General features: G+C 41.7%; 1 protein-coding gene across 3 annotated transcripts in view; it reads right to left on the bottom strand.

The window, feature by feature from the left end:
* C2CD2 (C2 calcium dependent domain containing 2) overlaps positions 1–18783 on the bottom strand; it is a 38930-nt gene extending 20147 nt beyond the window's left edge. The window contains exons 1-7 of one of the 3 annotated variants that reach the window (XM_044441526.1): positions 18319–18783; positions 13418–13516; positions 9596–9715; positions 8364–8468; positions 4509–4631; positions 4169–4292; positions 2410–2518 (exon numbers count right to left, since the gene is read on the bottom strand). In XM_044441526.1, the coding sequence (XP_044297461.1) occupies positions 2410–2518; positions 4169–4292; positions 4509–4631; positions 8364–8468; positions 9596–9715; positions 13418–13516; positions 18319–18606 (968 nt within the window). In that variant the 5' untranslated portion in view covers positions 18607–18783. Of the gene's footprint in view, positions 1–2409; positions 2519–4168; positions 4293–4508; positions 4632–8363; positions 8469–9595; positions 9716–11713; positions 11722–13417; positions 13517–18318 lie in introns of those variants that run through there. The other 2 variants (XM_044441527.1, XM_044441528.1) reach the window with 2 other exon arrangements.
* Positions 18784–23753: the final 4970 nt, after the last annotated feature.

Genomic DNA, 23753 nt, shown 5'->3' with positions numbered 1-23753 from the left:
GTTCTGAGCAAGTGTGCACAAATTGGTCTCTATTTAGTCTTACTGTGTCAATTTCTTTGGACTCTACATACTTATACCTTTTCAACAGCTGAAACTTGCAAGTACTTTGACAGAACAAGGCTATGCAAATTGGACGGTTGTAACAATGCAATTGTGAAAGGCCAACATAAACCAATGAAAATTGCCAAAAGAAGGTCCAAAAATTAAAAAGTGGTGGCAGGCAAGTGACAGTCACTCCAAAGAGTGATTTGGACATTGATGGAAGGCAGTGGCCACTAAGGGAGGCTGAAGGCAACACAGGCAAGACTTGGAAGAGCAACTGGGGGATTTGCTACTCTTGCCAAATGACTGTGCAGCCAGTACCCACAAACCACAATAAAATTGCTTTCCTGAACTTGGATGTGCCAGGTCAATCCACAGTGGGCATAATAATGCCTTCAACAAGCCATGGGCTGTCAGGCTGGCTTGTTCAATAAAAATAAGCCAGTCTGAAGAAAACAATCCAGGTTCTTACAGAACAACAATCCATCGTAGCTGGCTGACTGAGATGAGTTGTTGCGTCATTCAAACCAGGTCAGAGAGTGAAAGCCCATAGGGATACAGAAGAAAAATGTGGCAAATATAGCACATGCCTTTCCATTGCAAGATGACATATGCATTCAGCTATAGCTTCACTACTCCCACCACTGTGATGTCCAATTCCACCCCCTCCCCAAATGAAGTGTCTTTCCAGACAGCTGCAAAAATGCAGATTGAAAGATAAGCCGCCCATCATCCCATCTGCCACCAATACAAGAATGGGTCATGGATATGCAACCTGTCATCACCAGTAATAACTTCACAAGCCCTTGGAAAGAGAGGGCCTGTGAAACAGAGAGAAACAGAGAAAGGAGATGAGACAAAGACAGGCTCTCCAAAACCCTATAGGTTCTGGGCCTGCCCATTACCAGCATGCTGCTCCCAATAGATTTGCAAGAGAGACCATAGCTCAGTGGCAGAGCACATGCTTTGCATGCAGTTTTCACCCCCAGGATCTCCAGCTGGGCAGAAAAATGGGCAGCTGCTCCTCTCCCTGAACCCTGGAGAGCTGTTGCCAATCAGTGTTGATGGCACTGAATCAAGCACACCAAGGCGCTGACCAGGTATAGAGCAGTCTGAGTAGAACAAGCAAACCAAACTTGCATCTCCTTGATCAGAGGAGCAGAGCAGGCAGGAGGCTAAATGCATGAAGTCAGGGAACGCTTCCTCTGGCCAACACTTATTTTCTCAATGCCTAGAACCCAAGTTTATATCTCAAACATACCAATGGATGAACATTCTGCTGCTCATGTTAGCCAAGTATAATTGTGCTATATAGTAAAGGGGGAATATGTTAATTTTTTAAAAAAATAGTGCAAGAGTAAGGAGAAAAAAACCCTAGGTGCCATATCTTTTGTCATAAGTTATATATATGGGCGTCTTGAGCATAACAGGCCCTACAGAACAGGGATGTTATCTTCTGGAAGAACTGAATCTTCCTACAAGAAAGAGCAACTTTTCCCAATCTTTCAGATGTTTTGGACTACAGCTCACACAAACCCAGCTAGCATGGGTAATGGTAAAGGGTGATGAAAGTTATAGTTCCAAGCATCTGACAGATGCCAATTTGAAGAAGGCTGAACTAAATATTTTCCTTTCCCTCCAAACAAAGTGTGATATCCCAACAACAGCTGTACCTTTTAGGATCCAAATTTGTATTCTGTAAGTGTAATAGCAGTATCCTTTTTCTACTAAAGAAAACAGATTGGAAGGCCCTAATATTCCTGCAAGAAACCACATTACTGACATTGTCCTATCTCAAACACTGCTCTATAGTTTAAAAAGGTAAAGGTAAAGGTTTCCCCTTGACGTTACATCCAGTCATGCCTGACTCTAGGGGCAGTGCTCATCTCTGTTTCCTAGCCGAGGGAGCCAGCGTTTGTCCACAGACAGTCTCCGTGGTCATGTGGACGGCATGACTAAACAACAAGGTACACGGAACGCTGTTACCTGCCCACCGAAGTGGTACCTTTTCATCTACTTGCATTTGCATGCTTTCGAACTGCAAGGTTGGCAGGAGCTGGGACAGAGCAACGGGAACTCACCCCGTTGTGCAGATTCGAACCAGCAACCTTTCAATCAACCAACCCAGCAGCACAGCAGTTTAAACCACTGCACCACCTGCATTCCCTGCCCTATAGTTTAAGACTTCACAATGTAGACATTCCCCCCATGCACTGGATCCAGGAAAATAATTAAGAAACACCACAATCGCCACTTACAAATGCTATAAAAACAAAATCCATACACCTGCACCCAAGATAATGGCATTTGGAAGATAAAGGAATATGACATTATGCTTATAAAAGTATTACCAAAATCTGTACTTACAAGATGAACTCATCTTTCCAAGAGAGGTCCAATGGATTATTGGCTACTGAGCTGGAAAACTTCTGCAAAGGATCATTGAGTTGAATTATACATATGGGCTTAATGCTGCCTGTAATGAGGGTAATAGAGGTGCTGTTAGTTCCAAGAGCAATTGCTTAAAGGTTATCTCCTTTATGCATTTCACAGCTTGAGTGAGCTACTGGCAAGAAGCTTCTACCACTCATCCAAAAATGTGTCCTGCTTCAGAATTTTGTGTTGGAAGTATAATCTCTACCAACACAAAAAGTACTGTAAAGGCTTGGGATCTGCATTACAACAAAGCATGCAGCCGAGGGATTAAGCATCCCTTTATGAGAAGGGGAATGTTCTGTGTGTGTATTGCAAAATGCAGAGCGTTTTGTTTCATAACAAAAGCCTTGGTTTTCTAAAACAGTGTTTTGGATCAGTCCCTTAACAGCTTGAAATGCATTTACAGAAGTATGTTGGAAGAACAGCTTACTGTTTTGAAACTACTTTTTGAATTTCATGATTTGTTTTTATTATTGTACACTGCTCTGAGTAGTGCTTAAGCACCAGAAGGGTAGGATATAATTTTTAATAAACTAAATTCTTTGGAGACTTGGAAGTTCTGATTATACATCAGTCCATTAGTACTTTATTAAGAAAATATAGTCAAACCATGAAGAGTAAGAACTGCCAAAGAATAAGCTATTCAAGAGTAAAATAATCAACATCGGCCTAAAATTTAGAAAGTAGGAGGAAAACAAAGTTAAAATCAATATATAGTCAAACCATGAACAGTAAGAACTGTCAAAGAGTAAGTTATTCAAAAGTAACATAATCAACATCGGCCTAAAATTTAGAAAGGAGGAGGAAAACAAAGTTAAAATCAATATATACTCAAGGCAGATGGGAAAGTCTAGTTTGCACAAGAGACTCTTGCCCTTAATACTTGCCTGCCCTGAAGCAGGAAAAGGCTTGTAGAGGCTTGCAAAACCCGATGAACAAGCTATAGAGTCACCTCTGCAAACAAATGCTGCATGAATTAATCCACAGTGTTATGGCTACCCTTACATTTTGGCAGGTCAAATGTGTGAGCTGTGCTTAAAAAGCACTTTTAGCCATCAGGAAATCCTCGGTCACTGACTTCTTGTCCCCAGTGAAGTTCAACATATGTGCTATGATCCTGTTTAAACCACACCAGACCCACCAGGATGCACATACAAACAAATGCAAATCTGAAAGCTTCTGAATATCCCTACACAGCTTGACATGCCTTAGCCATGCCAGCATAGCTACTGTTTTAATCTTTCTGCTGGCATTCGTTGCTGACCCCCACAGTGGCTGTCTAGGAATGAACGATAGTAGGAGAGTAGGAAGAACAGAGAACAAGACTCTACCATTACAGCTGTTGCAAAAAAATCCATTAGACTGCCTTCCCCATGCCTACAAATGATAGTAAGAAGAGCAGGTTTGACTCAGTTTAAAATGTAATTTTCCCTTAGACTGTGACGGCTATCCAATTCTACATAGTAAAAGCAGCAAGTTGCCATGTTATTAAATTTCTCCAATCTTATTGCCTGGGGGTGGATAGCAAACAGAAACCAAATCAGCCAAGCAAATGATGTAATACTGAAGCAAAGCTTGTATCTCTTCTATGTTTATGGGTGCTACATGGTCCAGTCCTTGCAATTTTTTTCAGAACAAAAAGGTTATACTACAGGCATTGGGGTGGGGAAGAAACTATTTGTTATGTTACCTGTAGTACTTTGATTGGTTAATGTAGCTCTGATGTTCTTCATTAGCAATTTTAGTTCATGAGCCCTTGGAGGCTTGGGAGGACTGGTGCCCTGAGAGAGAGCTCCTATAGTTTGTATGCTCTGCTAAAAGGAAGCAAAGTAAATAAGGCTATTATAGATAAACACCCGGCACTTTATGTTGCTCACATCAATTACTTCACATTACATGTCACATTAAGTAATGCATTAATATGTGTATGAATATGTCATGCAGCCCTCAAAACAGCCAGTTCACTGACATATGAAAGCCACACTACATGATGATGAAGGCTGTGCAGCAACAGAGGAGGAGGAGATTACCTGTATTGCCTTTATATCTGTAGGTTTTGTACACAGGCTCACACAGGGGGATGCTGAATTGATGAGACTCTGCAACACATCTTTAAAAGCTTCTGGTGCTGCATGTGCCCCTGCTGTCTGGTTCTAGAAAGAAAGGAGCAAGTGCATAAATCCAGAAAAATACATGAAAGAAAGCCTTCACTGGGCCAATTCACATGGCTCAGCCGGCTCATGGTGCATTACTTAATCTATGAAGAGACACAGTGCATGCCAAAGGACATTTTGCCTATATGGAATGCCATGTCATGAGAACCAGGCTGCCAAAGGTAATTATGGATTAAACGACTGCCCCTGCAATATACCAAGGGTTATTCAAGAGTTGCTTAACCCTCAAATAATCCTTGGTGGCCTGATCCACCCAGCACAGTAACCCCCACTCAACGTCACATATCCACATTTTTGCTCCACTCCTCTGTGAGAAGAATGCCTGCCTTAGAATGCCTTGCCCATGTTTGGTAGGAGGCAGCAGTTTGTGCCGAAGCAAGCTCTCTCCAATGCTGAGTTACTGCCTGAATAGACACACAGTGCACCGTAGCAGCTTTGGAAATGATTTAGTTCATAAGATGATAGATATGAGTAGGCATAACTGGAAGCTTGTGCTTCAGTTGTATCTGGATAATTTATCATCATTATCATCAACATTCATATACAACTTTATTTGCCTGAAAGCCATGAAGGCATAACACCAAATTGTTGTGTAAAAGCCAGTAAAGAAAGATCCAATTTTTAAAAGCAGAGTAAATCAGAGCTTAATTTCCTTTATTAATATTATATCCTGCCCTATCATAAAGGATTAGTATATAGAATATTGAAGATATTCAGTCACTCCAAGCTTAGTTAGCTAAGGCTGTCTTAGTCACTGCATAGATATTATGACTAAAGAAAAAAAATGTACTTGGCTCATCTAACTCAACCCTTGTAGTGTTTAAGTGTGTCAAGCTGCATGTGCATAAGAGTGATCCAATAGACACTTTGATACTTGGCCTTGTGTTTGTCCTGCTGGATGAATGTACTGGGGGCGGGGGGTTGTTTTTTGTGGTTGAAGAACAGGAAGTGGACAGCAGAAATGAGAGGCGATTCCTACAATGGATAAATGTACACACTAAGTTCCCCCAGTGTCCTATACTGGGTATGTTGCCTTTTTACTTGTTCATTCATGATGTGGGGTTAGAGCTATGTAGAGAGAAGGCCAAGTATGGAGATGACATCAATTTTTTCATAGTGAAAAGGAAAAGATTGTGAACAGGCCCCCCAAAATCTCTCCAAATAGGCATTTAAAATAGTGAGTACTGGCTAGTATAAATAAATGCAAAGTGCTGTACACTGAGGCAAAAAATTAAGTTCATGTATGTTTTTATGGGGACCGATCAGGGAAAAGATGTTAGGGGTTTGTGCTGGACAGCTCTATGTCAGTATCTCTCCAGTCTGTAATTGCCCCAAATCAAAACCCTCTTTTAGGTGAATGGTTTCCTAATATGTGAATGGAGGAAAGTTGCCAGGAGAAACACAGAAAGTTCTCAAAATGAAATTACAAAGTTGAATGTGGAACGTGAACAAGATGCAGATAAATAAATGAAAGGGAGGGGGTACTCTGGATAAAAGATAATAAGCCTGCAATTCATTAATTCAGAAATGCTACTAACAGGTGGAATAAAATTGTACAAAATTTCTTGTACAAAATTTCTAAGGAAAAGGGGAGATGTCCTTCAACATCAGAAAGAAGAGTTTCCAGAAGAAACAAAATGAGCCCAGCTAATGTACAACCAAAACACAATGTCAAAGAACATTTTCTTCCACATTTCCCGGCAAAGAATACATAAAATACATTAAAAAACAGAAATCTGAGGAAGACATAAACACCAAAGAAGCCATTAGCATATCCCCTGTGTTTGAGCGTACAACTTAGACTGGCCACCAGGTTCTGCAGCTCCAACACTGGTAGCTATCTGAGTGGATGTGACAACTGTAAATAGATTGAAACTAGCTGCATTTTATCTAAATATGGGTTTTCTAAAAATTGCATTCAACTTTGAGTCTCTGTCTATCATCCCCCAATCCCAGCAATTCATAAAAGCATGATGATTTTGAAGTGGGTACATTCCATGTTTGAGACCATTAGGGGAAACTGTCAATATCATAAAAACCATATACAAATCTATGGAGTAACCACACCTGGAATATCATGCATGGATCTGGTTGATATATCTCAAAAACAGCTTTTGTAGATTTTTTTTTTTTTTTGAAGTGCTCAAATGGTTGACTTGGTTAACCAATGGTCAAATGGTTTAACCAATGGTTAAATGTTTGGGGGGTTGAAATATCCTCCTTATGAGGAAAGAGTCCGATGTTTGGGGCTTCTAGGTTTACAAAAAATGATATGCAAAGGGGGAAAATGTTCATTGTGTGGAGAAAGTAAACTTCCTTTTATTTGTCCTGAATCTCTCCGCATTCACCGGATGACCGCAGGTTCTAGTATTATAAAGAGAAGAAGAAAAAGGTATCTCAGACTATCTTCTCCTCAACATGAACAGAAGAAACTAATCTGCTGATGGATGCTGTTCAGTTTAGTTGGATACCACTCTGGGAGTGCCCAGGCTTGCTAATGCTAAATACATTTCTCTTCTGTACAGAGAAAGACTGTTCAGAAGATATTGTAAAGCCGTGATGCACTCAATCAGAACAATGTCATCAGAGGCTGGAATAGGGATCAGGTCATAGCATTTGCCAAGTTCCAAAGGAGTGATCGCGCGGATTGGTTCGACTCTTCTTGGCAAAGTCCCGGAAGTCATTAATAATAGTGCTGATCCACACAGTTCACCAAAAAGGGTCTGCAGTCATAATGCAGCATTTTGACTATTTACTGCTACGCATAATTTACTTGGAGTAACTTTTAACAATACCCTTTTTTAACAAAAATCAAAAAAGTCCTTTGTATAAGAAGCCTGTGAGGATCATTTATTTGCATTGTTTAGCCATGGATAATGACACATTTTCAAAAAGATAATACCTCCAAGGGTATACTCTTCATTAAGACTCTGATTCCCTAATTTTAAACTATAAAAACTGGACTGCTATAACTTAAATATTTGTTCTGTTAAGACTCCTAACTTTTAGGCTGCACATTTCTATTGTTGAACATTCAGCGGGGGAATCCGTCATGGGTCTAACCTCATCTTCTCTGTGATATTTCAGCAGCAATTCCTTGTGTCTTCTGAGCAACTGCTGCCATTCTAAGGGCCCCTTCACCTTGGAGTTGGACTTGGAAAAGGAGGTCCTTCAAAACCCTCTTCTGCAAGATCACCAACAGCAATGTGGATTCCACCCAATAAATAACTGGAGTCAAGGACCAGCCTCTTTTGTTATACCAGAAACAGCTTTCACACTCCCAGGTTTTCAAAGTGGCTTGATGTGTGCTACTGATCTTCAAAGAGGAAAAGGTAACGAAGTGCAGATGGGTACGCAGAGTTACTCAGCATTCTCCACATTACAGCAAATGTTAATTGTTTGTAGTCTATAATTATATAAGTGAGTATCGGAAACAGTGGCTTATAATTACCCATAAACAGATGATAACCTTTAATTTTAATCCTTCCAGAGGACTATGCTTCCAAACCAGTATGTCATGGACTGCAGCTGCAGCTCCTGCTCCTAAATATACCTATTTAGAAGCAAGCTCTATTGTGTATAAAACCAGGGTACTAGTGATTATTTGATTAAGGAGCAGGGAAATGTTTTGTGTGCTAATGCAAACAATATGATTAATACGAATGTACAGTTTTGACAGAAGTTAGGCACAAGCAAAGCTAATATATTTACCTCTTGCACTTTTGTAGACTTGACTTCAATATTTGTTTCTGAGGTGTAGATGTAAGACCATTTGACTTGGATGTCTTCCTCACTGGATTTTATTGATAGTTCCAACTATTAATATGATAGATTATTAAATTCAGTTCTATTGAAATAAACAGACTTCACACCTCAGATCTAGACAAATAGCTGAAAACTCATCTTGCAATTGTTGGTTTTCCTGTTGCCAAGATGTAGATATTTTTGTTCTCTACAGTCAAAACTATTGAACCAAGCTCATGTAATAAATCAAATGCAACTGTTTTATTTTGTTGATAAACTTCACTTATGATCATAACCATGAAGCTTGAGCTCAATAGTCACCTCCTTTGATGCTCTTCAGGCTCCTTGACCCTCGTGATTTGTTCAATTTTTAAAGGTTTCTTTAATTTAAACCTTTTTTAAAAGAAATTGGGAAGTTGTTCTGCTGCAAAGCAAAGAGCTATCATCATTTCAAAGAGTGCTTTGGGCCCCAAAGAAGTTCTTGAAAAATTAAATCAGTGAATGGCTGCACCCTGACATTTTGTTTTAAAGTTTGGCCAACAAGCCAATTAAAAACAGGGAGACTAGAAGAGGTGACACAAAGTATTTCGTCTGGTGCTCGCTGTGGACCTAGTTATGTGCATTGCCAGGGTGTGTGTATTTGCCTAGGTTTATGTTTGTTTTGGAGTGGTATATGTTGTTCCGGCTGTGTGTTCTGCCTGGAAAATGGAGTTTCCCAGTATGGATTGATGTCTTATTTGGAAATAAGTGTATTCTTTGGAGCATCAAGTTTTGCCTTCTGTGAAACTGATATCCTGCTTTACTTTGTAGGGGCAAATATGATTTCGCATTAGGAGTTCAGTCCCCATTCCTCTGTTTGATTTAGGTTCTTGGGCAAGTTGCTTTCCTTTAGCCTCACCAATAAGTATTCTGGGAAGCTGATCTACTGATCTGCAATAGGAGCTTCCCACCATGGCAGCCATTTCGTAAGAGTGCCAATGACCCTCTGCATATGTTGATATTTGTATTGTTAGATCACTGCTACCTTGCATTTCTCTTATATAATACTTTTAACAACAAACAAACAAACCAAGTCTGCTCACTGGTTCAAAATGCCTAGTATTTAAGAATATTTATCTTAACATCATCACCACCAATAACAAATAAATTATTTTATCATTTATCTTAAAGAAAAAGTTGTCAATAGTATGCAACCTTACCTGCAAATGAAGTGGAGTCAACTTTACATTGTAAGACTGACAATCTGCAGAATCAGATGAAGTACGGGACACATTGACAATAAAATGAAAGGCATTTCCAATTACATTACAAGAGACCACCTGGAAAAGAATTGAAATGAGCTACACATTTACAGAGCAAACAATTATTTGCATTTATTTGACAGGTAAGGGATTGACACTAATTGAGACTAGAGTTTAAGTCTTGGGTGTTGCAACATATTTGGCGAAAAATAAAGAATAAGAGGAAGTCTCTTTCTCTTCTATATATGAAAAAGGTCAGTACAAATTCTAGTCCTCTAGAACCAAAGCTTATTATGCACAGAGTGTATTTTTCATAAAAGGTCACACTAGAACAAACAAGTGGGGGTCTGCTTTGTATCCCCAGCCTCTGACAGGAGCTTTCCTGGTCTTCAGCCAGGAAAGAAGAGACATGTAGCAGTGTTTGGAGTCACTGGCAGGGAGGTGAGGGGAAGTAGAAGGACACTCCTCACCCCCATCTGCCCCACACTTAGGAAACCACCTTGCCCTTCACTATAGAGTTCTGGCTGTCAGCCCTCAACCTGAGCACTTCATTGCTGTATCTCAGAAAGAGGAAGTTTCTAGGAAATGGAAGCAAGTGGCCTTCCCCATTTCTTACTACCAAAAGCTTCCTTGTACAGCCACAGAGAGCAGTGTAATGTTACAGCTAATAATGATTAATTATTAACTATTAGGGGACTGAGCAGGTCAGTTCCATTTCTTTCTTCTCCATTTTTCTCACTTCCCTCTGCAACATTCTGTGAAACGTGTGTGTATGGCGGTAGAGAGATGCAGCTAAGAGTGAGCCAGAGTTCAGTTGGTTTGGATTTCCAGTCAGAAATCCTCTATGAACACTTCCTCAGGTTTCATTAATAGGTCAGTCATCTTATATTGCCCCTTCCCAAAATCCTTCCCTGCCCAAATCCAGCACACACATGCATGTCGAACTTCCTGTTCCATTTATTTGTGTGCAGCTGTGTTTAAATGTTTAAACACTCAAGAACAAAACCAAACTACATTTTTCACAATAAGTCAAGATCTGAATTAGCTCTTCTCTTTCTGTGCAGTCCCACCTAAACAGAGCTGCTGTGGCACAATTGGGTGGCATACAAATGCTTTAAATAAAGAAAGAAAGAAACTTAAACCTTTTGTTCTCTATCATTTCTACTGTAGCTAGGAAGAATTAGGAAGTTCTAGGTCTCAGAAATGAGGTAAGTTATTCCTGTTTCTTATTTCTGTAGATTCAGTTGCTATCAACTTTCTGTAAGTCCTAGTAGCTTGCAGATCCTTATCAAGTTATTTCAGACTTTTTAAAAAATGACTTTGTCAGAATTTAAAAATGTGTACACTTCTGCACATTGCGATGCAGAAACCTCTACTTTATTTTGGGTTTGTGCTACCTTATACAAACTAATAGGAACTAAGGTGGTCTAGGGTCTATCAGAAAGTTATGATCATGACTGTCCTGATGGGGTTTTCACATAGTAATGGTAATTATGCAATGTGACAAACTGTGCCCAGAGAAATGATAAGGCAAACAGTGCCCGGCACATGCCATGATTTAACCCACAGGAACTGTGCAAACTAGCCAATTCTCTTACAACTGTTATCATTTTGCTTCTTCAAGCCGCCTCAGATTAAACAGGTGGACCACCATGACTAACCTTTTGGAAAGAGACAAGCAACGTCTGTTTATCGAGATACTGTTGGACTGAAACTTCCCCCATCCCTTACCATTAGTTCTGCTGGCTAGGGCTGAGTGGATGGTTCACCCATTTCAGGAGGTCACAGGTCGCCTACCCTTGCTCTGAGCTGACTGGCAAGCACAGAAAAGTGCTTTTTTCTTTCATTCCTTTCCCACAACCTTTGAAAATGCTAGTGATAAGGGTTATTATGATCTCATACTCTACTTCTCTTTCTCAAGGTATCTTCTTTCCCAAGAGCAGATTTGCCTATCAGCTCCTATTAACTATTTGGTGTCAGTTTACTTTCAAAAGCAGAAGGGTATGACCCTCTGATCTTCACATAAATATTTGATCTATTGTTCAGGTAACACTTTGTAAAAACATTGCTACTTACTAAATTGACATAAGGCAAGTGAGCTGTGGAGAGGTATTCCAATCAGCACAGCAATCTGCCCAAGTTCTGTAGTAAGAGATCTGTGTTAATTTCACTTTGGCAGTATAGAAAAGAACTGCTGTTTATTTACCAGCAGCACGATGTTCAATGTAGCCAAGCTTCTGTTAGTCATCTGTCACTTGTGAAATTTCTAAGACTGATTTGATGATTAGTGAACATCATCAATAGGTACGCATATGCAACGAGCCTGTTATTAGTTAAAACTGAATACTTAATCCAGAATACATGCATAAAAACAGATATGAGTTATATACCCCAATTCACATACAAGATAGATACTAATTTCATTGTTAGAGTTGCAAGCTTTGTCTGAACTTTCCTATAGTGTTTTTTCCAAAGTAGAATATAAAGTAAAACCTATTTCAAGTATGGCAATTCACAGTACTTTCCAGAATAATTTGTTCAGTTTTAAAATTAATGTGAATGGAAAATAATAAAACAGCATCCCCTTCTCAAATGCAATTCCAGTTTATTATTAAATACTCTACTGAATTGCTTGCTTATTGGCATAATTTCAAGGATTTCATTATGTTGTTGCTAACGAAATTTGTGGGTGAAAAAGAATTGGTATTTTCTTCTTGAAGATGCTTGGAAGTAACTCTGACAGCTCATCAGTCACTGAATTAGCCATAATAGGCTAATCCAGCCAAGGTGATGTACCTCAAAGTCCACGTATTTCAATGTTTAATTTCCCTCCCCCCTCACCCTGAAATCATCCCAAGCTAATTAAATTATCAAACTTTGTCTCAATCATCCCATATTCCAAAATACAAGAGGTCTCTAGAAAAAGACAAATATAAGTTTTGTGGATGTAAACACCTACAGTCACTGGGAATAAAATCCTATGCATTTGTATTCAGAAAGTTCAATGCTACTCACTCTCAGGAATAGTATAGGACTATATATACAGTATAGGAATACAACAAAATCGCAGTATTTCAGATGCAATTAATCTACTAGATAGATTTATAATCTATCTTCTAAACTACCCTGTTTTTTCCAATGGTTTACCAAAAGAGATATATTCAATTTTAGCTAGATTCTAGAATACCTACAGGAGAATAGACCTAGTGAATTCAAGACAGCCTTTGTAAGTATATCCAGTTTTAAGTGCAATAAAGTGCATGATTGCATGATTAGACAGAAAAGGTCCTACAGCTCTCAGAACCCCTCCAGGCATCCTGGCAATGAATAATGTGTAAATAGCTTTTAGGAAGGAATATGATCATTGCAGTATAATTGATTTCTTAAAATTAAAAGGTTTAAGCTTTCTTTAAAAGATTGTTTCATCACAGAAACAGGGTTTATTTCTGTATAGTTTATTAGGTTGTTGTAAACTACCCAGAGACCTTTGGCTATTGGACAGTACAGAAATCAAATAAATAAATAAAGTAAGTAAGTAGTAAGAAGGCAAGCATTAACCAGGGATTGCTTTTTAAGTTTAAGCCTTTCTTCTCTTCCCTAATGACCACAACAGTTAAAAAATGTAATCAAAATGTGTTTATAAAGAAGAAAATGATTTTTTAAAGACCAGTATATGGTATATATTTATCATTTCTCTTTGTTTGAAACTGCCTCCAACCACATAAATACTTCTAGCATCTCTTTCAAATGTTAGCATAGAAATAAGACCACAAAGCTCACCTTTTCTTCAGCTGATTTCACAACACTTATAACTCTTTGTACCACAAGCTCCAGAGGCTGAGGTGCTTCATCCTCTTCAAATGTGAATAGCCAGGAGTCCTGGGAAGAAAGGCATGGGGTAGAGAGAAACATTTGAAAGACTGCTTTCTATAGATAAAGGATATATCCAAAGTTCACAGAACAAGGAGTCTTATAGCAATTCTATAAAAGTTCAGAGAAATAAGGGCTTAGAAATCTAAGCATGCCCAGCCTTTTTCTGCCTTAAGTTTTTCTGTCTAGGATTACACCTTTCAATTCTTCAGGCATAAGCATTTGTGGACAGTTAGCCTTTTTCAGCAGACTGTTTCTACCTTTTAAAACTTTGAAAGATCTTGCAGGTTCCTAATATATGGAAACTGCAAGTTCCTATTTCATTGTACATAATTTAAACCTGGATTTAGGCACATTCAAGTAAGCTATATATAGGGTAAAAAGTGCATGACAGCATTTTTTAGTATTAGATGCCACGTGATTCTTAACTGCAACTGATTAACAAAGCTACTCCCCAGGAAATTCCCCAGACCATTCCAAACCCTGTCCTACTAAGTTAAATTTTAAACGCAGAGGCAGGCAGGCCCTGGGCAGGGGAGGCGAGAAATCTAAGACATTTGAAATATTGTGCTTAAAAATGCAAACCGTCAAATGCAAACCACCAAATATATTTAGACAATCTTGCTATACTGTTCCTTGATTTTCTCTGAACATGGTGTTGGAGCTTTTGCAGAATCACAGCTGCTTATACTAGATTGGAGAAATAGCTTGTGCTGACTCACAGATATGTCCCTGATCAAGCAATCGTGCAGGTATATGATGTTTATCTAAAATCTGTTTCAGTATAAGCCAGGGGAGAGATCTGTTTTCTGGGGAGAGCTGCATTCCTAGGTTGTATGTGGAAAGTAGTTACTGAAGGCTTCAGGACACTAAAAGATGGGACTACCACCCTTTCTTTCTCACTGGCTTTCTGTCATCCCATTCTACACACACACACACACACACACACACACACACACACACTCACACACCTCCTTTCTTCCCAACAAGTGGGAAGGCAGGTTGACTCTCACCAAAGGCCTGAGCTGATTATGTGTAGAGAGCTTTTGAACTTAGAGGATCACACACACAGTTAGGCCAACAGTTACAAAGTGCCCCATCCTGATATACACAGAACATTCAAAAATGTTAAGCATACCAAATGTATTTATGTAGCAGTTACAAGTGTTCAGAACACTTCACACCAGTCTTTCAAGACACACTGACCACAATATTACAAGGCATTCCAGCACTATCATCATCTTGCATGGGATGCCATGTCCAAGGTTTGCCCAAGGCCCTCAAGCATGAGGTTCATCTCAGCACAGGTGACTCTTTCCTGGTTGCATCAGCAATGATTTGTATGGGTACAAATCTTAGTTTGGGGTGCACCCCCACTGAGTTCTTTATTTGGAAGCATCACCTGGGGCCATCACTTTTTGATTGAAAAAGGCTCTTGAAGGAAACAGTCATGGAGAGACGAGACAGGGTAGCTCAAAGCATGAAATTCCCTTATTGAGGTTGCTTCTTCAATTCTGGTTCAAATATTCATGGGATAAGGAACTGGGAACTAGAACCAACTTCAGCCTCAGACATTTAATATGCATGTCAGTGAACGACATGCAGCAGTCAGCAAAAGAAACTGTGAAGATTCTTTTGCCACCACAACTGACTTGACCAGGGGAAAAAAGGCCCCTTTACCTGCCACATCATCAAAACTGCTACTTTTAGCAGATGCTCAGACAGCCAAGCTCAGAAGGCCAAACAGACATTCTTGTAAGGTTGGGCTGTTGCTGCAAATATGTTCCTGCCGCCTGCTGGACAGCTGTTTTATGGGCTGGTAGAAGTGCAACTGTCATGGGGGAAAATGACACACTGGACAGCTCTCCTTGCACGCAATCTGTGCTGTTGCCAGCCCAAACAGCTGTGTGGAAGGCTAGCGGAATGTGACTGATGAGAAGGGAGGCATATGGGAAAACCAGGAGCCTATCCAACCTTCCCTCTGCGTGTGTGTGGCCTGTATTATGCCAGATCTAGCCACGCTTGTGGGAATGCAGCCACACACTGCCTACCCAATGCTGCAAGTGGCCCTGCGGGCAAAAGATTGCCCAACCATCATGAAATCACTGAGATCTTGATTTCCTGCTGCACAGTTTACCCTTTGCAACTACCTTTGAGGACCCACTGCCAGGTAATCAGTCAACTGCTTCATCTCCAGGTCAATTCTGAATGTTGTTAATCCTATTTAGAAATAAGCTCTACCTTTATCAGCAAAACTTAATTTCATGTAATGGGCAACATTGTAAGACATTATATGAGACTACCATTGGGGATTTCTTGGACACTTCAGACTGGTCCTGTACTCAGCTGCGAGCTACAATGTTCTGGACCACAACTGGTAACTGGACTGTTGAACCAGTCTAGTCCTACAGAAGGTATCACAGCACAACACTTTCACCGGCTGTGCACTGCTGTGCTGTGCACAAAGTGCTGGTTCAAACTCTTGTGGCACAACCCCATCTACACAGAAGCTTATCTCCTGAACAGATTTCATATTAATCATGCCTTTAGCCCTCCCAGAGGCTGACTGGCTTGTTGGTTTGTTAAAAAACAACAGCTAGGGCGAGCAACAGTCCAAATTGGATCAGAACCATTGATGGAGGCAAATGCCTACAACTACCCACCTCTCAAACCAGGTCACCCATTCTTCACAGTATCTTCTATTGTCTGGGGAAACACACACACACACCCCATGCAAGGCCTCAAGACATGAACATCACATCTAATTTGGTCCCTAGCTTCAACAGAGCTTACTCTTATGTAAATCTACATAGGATTACAGTATTAAACCACGTGTGTCTTGGAATCTAGGTATTTAAAAGCATTGCCTGCTGCCACATGAACCTTCCCAGATATCAAGATCACCCCACAAGGTTCTTCTTAGTTCCCAAAGCTTCCAAGATTAGTCTGATGGCACAAATCAGGGAAAGGGCCTTCCCCATGGCAGCAAACCATTTCCTCTTCCTCTGCCTACAACTCTATCGTTTTTCAGCCAGTGGAGGGCTTTTTATTAATTTAGGTTTTTTAGAATGTTAGGTGATTATTTTGGTCACTGCTGCTCTATAACCTTGCATGATAACTTTAGAGATTGCATTTTGAAGTTTTGTACTTTAAGCTCAGAGGTGGAAAACTGAAAAAAAAATTGAGGATAAAGTAAAATTGATAAAAATAAAGTCCAGGCACAATGGGGCTCTTGAGCACACTGTTTAACTCAAGTATCTTCAAATTCAGACATGTCTAATGACATTTAGACTGTACCAGTGGCCACAATATAAAGAAGCAGGGAGCTGGCTGAACATACAGTAGCGCCATTGCCTTTTCTCACATAGTAGTACCTTGCACTGTGCAGTACACAGAGTTTCAAAAGTAGCCTGTGATACACGGCTTTCAGGAAAAGGAGAGTCTGCTGTTAAGACAAGGTAGAAAGAAATTTAAAGAGTTCTGTTGCTTACAGTCAAGCTCATAAGTTCTTCCAAAAGGTAATTCAATGGCAATTCAAAAGACTCTTCAGATGTGCTGAAGTGGTCGTGTCTATTATACTTAAATCTAGGAGCTCTGATATTTTCCCTTGCATTTCCAATCATGTTTTAATGACATTTCAATGACATAGAGCATGCCATAGAGCGGGAGGGGGAGCATTTCACTCGGGCTCTCTACATACAGAATTCAGTTGACTTCGATATTGCCAATGACATGAATACTCCCAAGCCAAAATAATCCATGGAATTTGTTACATTGCAGTGAAGTTGCATACTATAGATTGTTTGTGTTCAGAAGTGGCTGTTACATTAACATTCTTTCTAAGGCTGTTTTGTTGTGATGAAGCAGCATAAGGAAAGCAGCTATTCATTTGCCTCCCAATGACAGAATTGTTTTGAGTTTGGAAAGCTCAGCCAGAGCGTAAAAACACATTGCACTGCCAGAGAGTGATCTCAAAAGAAGAGGATGCAGTTGCTTTCTTGGAAAGGATGTACGTATGCAAGGCATTGTTACTTTCCTATCAGTTTTCCTACAGAAGGCTTGATCCCTAGCCTTTGACATCCCTCCTCTACCATAATTTACAGTTCAACTTGTTAGAAACAACTTAAGGGACAGAAAATGGAACAAAGACAACTAAAAGTAGGTGACTATGCGGGGTCAGGATTGAGGATGAATGAATTCTCTTGGCACAAGTTTTTTCAATGAATATAATATGCAAAATGCTAGGGGATACTTAAGAAGTAGTTCATGCTTGGTCATTCATGGCAATTCCTGGGAAACTTAGGAGAGCCTGTGTTTTCGAGTGCCTCGGATATGGGAAGATTATCATTTCAGATAATAAAATAAAATCGTTACACCTTGATCATCCCCCTGGAAAGAAGGCCTGGGAATTTCAAGGGCATTGACAAATAAGTAATGCTTTTATGACTGGACAGTTAGCAAATTCTGCAAGGGAGGGGCGGAAAGCCCGCTGGCAAATCTATTAGCATGGACTGTTCGGTGCACTTTGCACGGTGGGAAGCTGTTTGAGGCGTGCTCGCATGCATTCTCGGTGCTTGCTCCATCACCGGCTCCAAGGGAGTGTTAGCGTACTTTTGGCTTCTAAACTCCTGGCCTGCGAGGTCCTCGATCGCAAGCGCGTTGTGGATCTGGCTGTCAGTGGGTAATAAAACAATACGGACGCGGGATACACAAGGAGAGGATACTCGACACGCTCACGCACGATGCTCCGTAATAAACCAATGTCACGTCAGCGTAAGACGGCCCGTAAGAGCCACCGGGCCATCACTTACCGCCCTTAATTTGGCTTCCTCGTTCAGCGCCGCTATCCAGGCTTTCTGCCACTCACTCTTCCAGCTGTTCAGAGACAGCAGCCAAGCGAAAAGGGAGTCCTCGTCCCTGCGCAGAAGTTCAGGCGCCGGCGGCCGCGGAGGCGGCGGCGGCGTCTTCCCTCCGCCTTGCCGCAGAGTTCTCAGGCCATACTGCACCAGGTAGACGGCCACGACGGCCAAAGCTGCCGTAAACAAGGAGAGCAGCGAGAGCCGCTGGAGCTCACCCAGCCAGTAAGCCAGCCAAGACATGACTGACCATAATTATAGACCCGCGTCTCTCTCTCGCTCGCTCGCTCGCTCGCTCTCTCAGGAAGCCGTGCGCATGGCACCGAAGGATGCCGCCCCTTCGCGGGGGACTCAAGGCATTGGCTCCTCCGCGCCTCCTGCTCGCCGAGACAATCCCTCTCGCTCGAGGCGCGCGGAGTAAACAGCCCGCGGAGGAGAGGCGAGGGCGGCGAGAGGGCGCGCCCGCGAACTCGGCCGAGGAGCCGGGAGGACGCGCCGAGGAGGAGTAAGCGACGTCACCGGACCTGCCCCGCGCCTTCCAGGCACACACGCCGCAGGCGCCGGCCGGGAGCGGACGCAGAGCGCGCGGCCGGAGCGGGCGCCGCAAACAAAGCGGGCAGCTGCGCGCTCCAGCCTCGGGCGGGCATCCCTCCTGCCTGCCTGCCTGCCTGCCTGCCTGCCGCCGGCTCAGCACGGCCCCGAAGCGCGGAGCGGCGGCGGCGGGACGAGGCGCGAGGCGGGGATTCCCTGCAGCCCCCCGAGGACGCCCGCGCCCCTCCTCCGTGACGCGCGGCGCGGCGCGGTGCGGCCCCCGCCGCGCCCAGGCCAGGTGCCCGGGCTTGCTCTCCGTCAGCTGCCTCGAGCAGCGTCCCCTTTAACCTGGGCCCGGTAGGAGCGGCTCATCCTTCCTCAAACCTTCCCGGCCTGCACCTCCAGGTGCTTAAAGGCGCCGCCAGATCCGGCCAGCAGCCGCCTCTCCTCTAGCGAACCTGCAGCTTTGTCGGCGGCTGAGTCCGGCTGCCTGGAGAAGGGAGAACTGCCTTGCCCTGGCAGCGCGTACGCGGCTGGAACTCCTGCTGCTGCCGCGGAGACGCAATCCCACGAGTGGGCGCATGGCGCTGCAGTCCCGGCCTTCTCCAGCGGCACCGCTCGGTGGCTGTTGCGCTTGCCACCTTCCCGAGCGTCCTCAAGGTTTACGAATGGAGAAAGCGGTCTGTTCTCCAAATGGTTATTCCCTCTTTCCCTCGACCACCAATCCTTTGGTGATTTTCCAGCTTCTGTGCACTCGCCCTCATTCTAAATGAATTCTAAAATGCATCTTCTAGGGCTTAATTTCAGGACAAATTAAGTGCTTTAAGCTACCATATATTGGCCTATTAAAAAAATTTCCCTCGCCCCTTTCCCCTTCAGTCCCTCCCACCACTGGAATGCTTCCCTTTCTCTGATACTGAATTGGGCCTTTATGCTGAAAGATGTTCAAGTTACATCTTTTGATCATGGATAATAATATGAAAATAGCATTGTTAAAGCAGTGGAGATAACCAAGGGGTTGTGGTCATCTCTGGATATAAGCTGTATAGTGAGGGTGTACTGGAAGGGCCATAAAATGCAGCAGACTCACTGCAAAAGCTTTTCTACACTAGGGGTAAAAATTTCTGGCTTTGCCTTATCATAGCGGTATGCAATCATTGTCCAGACCAGAATGCTCAGGGAGATCCTGAGCTGGGGCAGATCAAGGAGGCCTCCAACAAAGGCAGTACTGTAATAATGGATGACTTCAAGCATGTCTGGATGAATGCATATTCCAATTCTGACAAAGAGGTTAAATTTCTTGATGTCCTAAATGACTGTACCTTTGAGCATGGAATCAACTGGAGGTGAAGAGAGTAGCATGAGTTGTAAATGTTGTAGAACTGATTAGGAACAATGACCACAGTGGTATCAAATTTAAAATACATTTGGGTGGAATATTGCTCAAGTGGTCCAATGCAGTTGCATTCGACTTCAAAAGAGGAAACTTTTCAAAAATGAGGGAAGTGGTAAAGAAGACTTAGACAAAGGCAATCAAGAAAGTCAAGGAGCGTCCCTTTGGCCTGCTCAGAGATTACTCAAAAACACTGTAACAGAGGTACAGATAGTGTGCATTTCACAAGTGAGGAAAGGTAGCACAATGTCCAAGAAGTTACCAGCATGGTTAATGTTCAGAGTCAAGGAAGCTACTAGAAGAAAAGTTCTTTCAAGAATGGTAAGTCCTGCCCAAATGAGAAAAACAAAAAGGACAACAAGCTTGCACAAGCAAGAGGCAAGCAGGGAATAGGAATAGCAAAGAAACAGTTTGAGGAATGTATCTCTAAAAACATCAAGGCTAACAAGAAAGAGTCTCTTAAATATATCAGAAAAAAACCAGCTAAAAAAAGCATCTGGACCACTGGAATTAAAGCACTAAAGGGGGATAAGGAGATTGATTTTAAAAAATCAGCTTCTCTGCAGTCACAGCAGAGGATGTAGAACCTATGCCTGTTTTGAAAGTATGGATTCTTAAAGGGAGTTGGAGGACTTAAGGCAGATAGTAGTGACAAAAGATGAAATTCTCTGACAAACTGAAAGTTAGTAAATCGCTCAGCCCAGATGGCAATTCATCCTAGAGCTTTTAAAGAACTCAAATATGAAATAGCTGGCCTTCTTACCAAAATATTTAATATGTTCCTAAAATCAGCCTTTGTACCAGAGGATTGGAGAATGGCCAGTGTAATCCCAATTTTAAAAGGGATCTGGGAAAATTATAGGCCAGTTAGCTTCACTTCTGTTCTAGGTAAATTTCTTCAAAGTATTACTACAGATAGGGTCATAAGCATATATAGGGTCAAGCCCTGCTGAAAAAGAATCAATGTGGTGTCTGCAGGGGAGGAAGTCCTGTCTCACTATCATATTAGAGGGTAAATAAGCAAATGGACAGGGGCGATTCAGTAGACATTGATGGACCTCCAAATGGCCTTTGACAAAGTCCCTCACCACAGAATCCTGAGCAAACTTAGCAGTCATGGAGTAAAAGCGGCGGGGTGGGGGGAGGTCCCTTTTCTGGATCACAGACTGAGAAGACAGAGTGGGAATAAATGGCCATTTTACCTAGTGGAGGGATGTAACCCTCCCAAAGAGTTCTGTATTAAGACCAACGCTTTTCAACTTACTCATCCATTATCTGGAATTAGTAAGGAATAAGTGATCAGGTTTGCTGAGGACACTAAACTATTTAATGTGGTTAAAATAAAAAGGAACTGTGAAGAGCTCCAAAGGGCTTTCTACGTTCTCTCCTGGGAGAATGGACATGTAGTTCAGTGTTAGCAAGCATAGAGTTGCATACCAAAACAAAAAAAATCCAACTTCAAGGAAATGCTGTTCTGTTCTGAGCTAACACTCAACTGATCAAGCAAAGGGGTTTGTGGTGGTGGGAGGACATCTTGATTAAAGTAGTCAGCCCAGTGCACGTCTGCTGTGAAACAAGCAAACTCCATGTTAGGCATAATTAGTAATGGAATAGAAAATCTATCTGCCAGTATCATGCTGCCCTTATAAAAATATTTGGTGTGACCGCACTTGGAATAATATGTACAGTTCTGATTTCCTTACCTGAAAAAGGACATTATTGATTTGGAAAAAGTACAGAGAAGGGCAACTAAAATGATCGAGAGGTTGAAGCAACTCCTCTGTGAGGGCAGGTTTCAGATGAGTTTGTTTAGCTTAGGAAAAAAGGGAGGGGAGACATAACAGAGGTGTTTATCGTTACGCTTACTTTGGAGAAAGTGGAGAGGGAGACCTTTTTCTCTCCTCCCACAGAACCTTTGGTCATGCCACAAGGCTGACTGGCGGGAGATTCAGGACATATAACAGGAAGTACTTCTTCAGATGATGTATAGTTAAAATATAGAATTCACTGTCACAGGAAGTGGTGATGGCCACCAATTTGGATGGCTTTAAATTCATGGAGGATCTGGTTATTAGTGGCTACTAGCCTTGCTGGTTGTGGGCTACCCCTCTTACCAAGGCAGCATGCCCGCATATACCAGTTGCTGAGGAGCTTGTACCCATCTTGCTTGAGAGATCCTATGTACAGCTGGTTTGCCACTGTGTAAGGACCATTGGTCTGATCCAGCATGGCTTTCTTAGGTTCTTAAATTGCCATTCTAACTTCCTAAATACTTGACAAAACACCTCTTCCATCTGGAGACTACCTGGACAACACACTCTGTGGCCTACTTCAAAATGCCACCCTCAAAGGAAGCTTAGTTGGTGGCAACAAGAAAGAGGGCTTTCTCAGCGGTATCTCCCCATCTCTTCACTGAGGCCTACCTGGCACCAACCCTACCATCTTTTTGGTGCCAGCTTAAGACTGCCACGATGCTGAGGGATTTCGCAGTTTTAAATAGGGCATGGGGTGGAGGGATGTCAGCTGTTTTATAAACCTTGTCTTGGTCATTTGAATCATTTACAATTTGGTTTTAAATCTCTACTGTTATATTGTATGAGCTGTTGTACATAAGAGCATTGGCTATTAGTGGCATAGAAATAAAATACCCCTCCAGCTGTGTTTAGTCATGCAAAGGGAAAAGCACATGCTCTAAGTCACTTATAGAAACTTACCTGAACAGGATGTATCTAAATTCCCACCAACAGAGGTCAGCCCAATAAAGACTTTTCCATTAGTTTTAAGTTTGACCCAATTATTTGACTTTTTTTTGGTTATTTTGGTCATGCATTTTAATATTAGATCTTGTATTCTTAGATTTACTAATTATAAAGAACTCATATGGAAAAGTGGCTTAAGAGACAGGAAATCTTTTGTCTGTCATAAGATCACCAAGTAGGTGACCTTCGTGTGCGCTACACCTGCCATGTAGGGGTACTGGCCTGATATTTGAAATAATACCAGAAATAGTTGAGGTGTGATGTGCTGTGAGCACTGAGAAGTACTACATGAATGTTGAGTATTATAATTATGAATTGACTATTTGCCCCTTTCCAAATGAGAAATTGCATATGAAGACTGCATATAACTAGTACCCTCCCAAACATACTTTACTGTACCAGAAATAGTCTTGGTGCATTTCTTATTGCCATCCTATTAATATTCGAGATTTTAATTTGTTACCATACTCTTCACTGAATTTTAAGTATTGTGCTAAAAACAAAGCAGGAAGACAGTACTGCAAAGTAGCTTGCTAGTGTCAGCTGGCCACTGAACCTGTGGAGTAGATACAAAGCTAATGAAGGGTATAATCCAGAGAAAGCCAAATACCCATTGATTTAAATGGGAAAAATAACCAGAATGTACTTAGTAACAGAAATCTGTTTAGGCAAGTGTGCACACAGCAAAAAATCATCAAGCAGAATAA

The sequence above is a fragment of the Varanus komodoensis genome, unplaced genomic scaffold (assembly GCF_004798865.1).
Source record: "Varanus komodoensis strain SLA01 unplaced genomic scaffold, ASM479886v1 scaffold4, whole genome shotgun sequence".
NCBI classification, from domain to species: domain Eukaryota; kingdom Metazoa; phylum Chordata; class Lepidosauria; order Squamata; family Varanidae; genus Varanus; species Varanus komodoensis.
The sequence above is the reverse complement of the archived record's forward strand: the minus strand, read 5'-3'. Positions and strand labels throughout refer to the sequence as shown.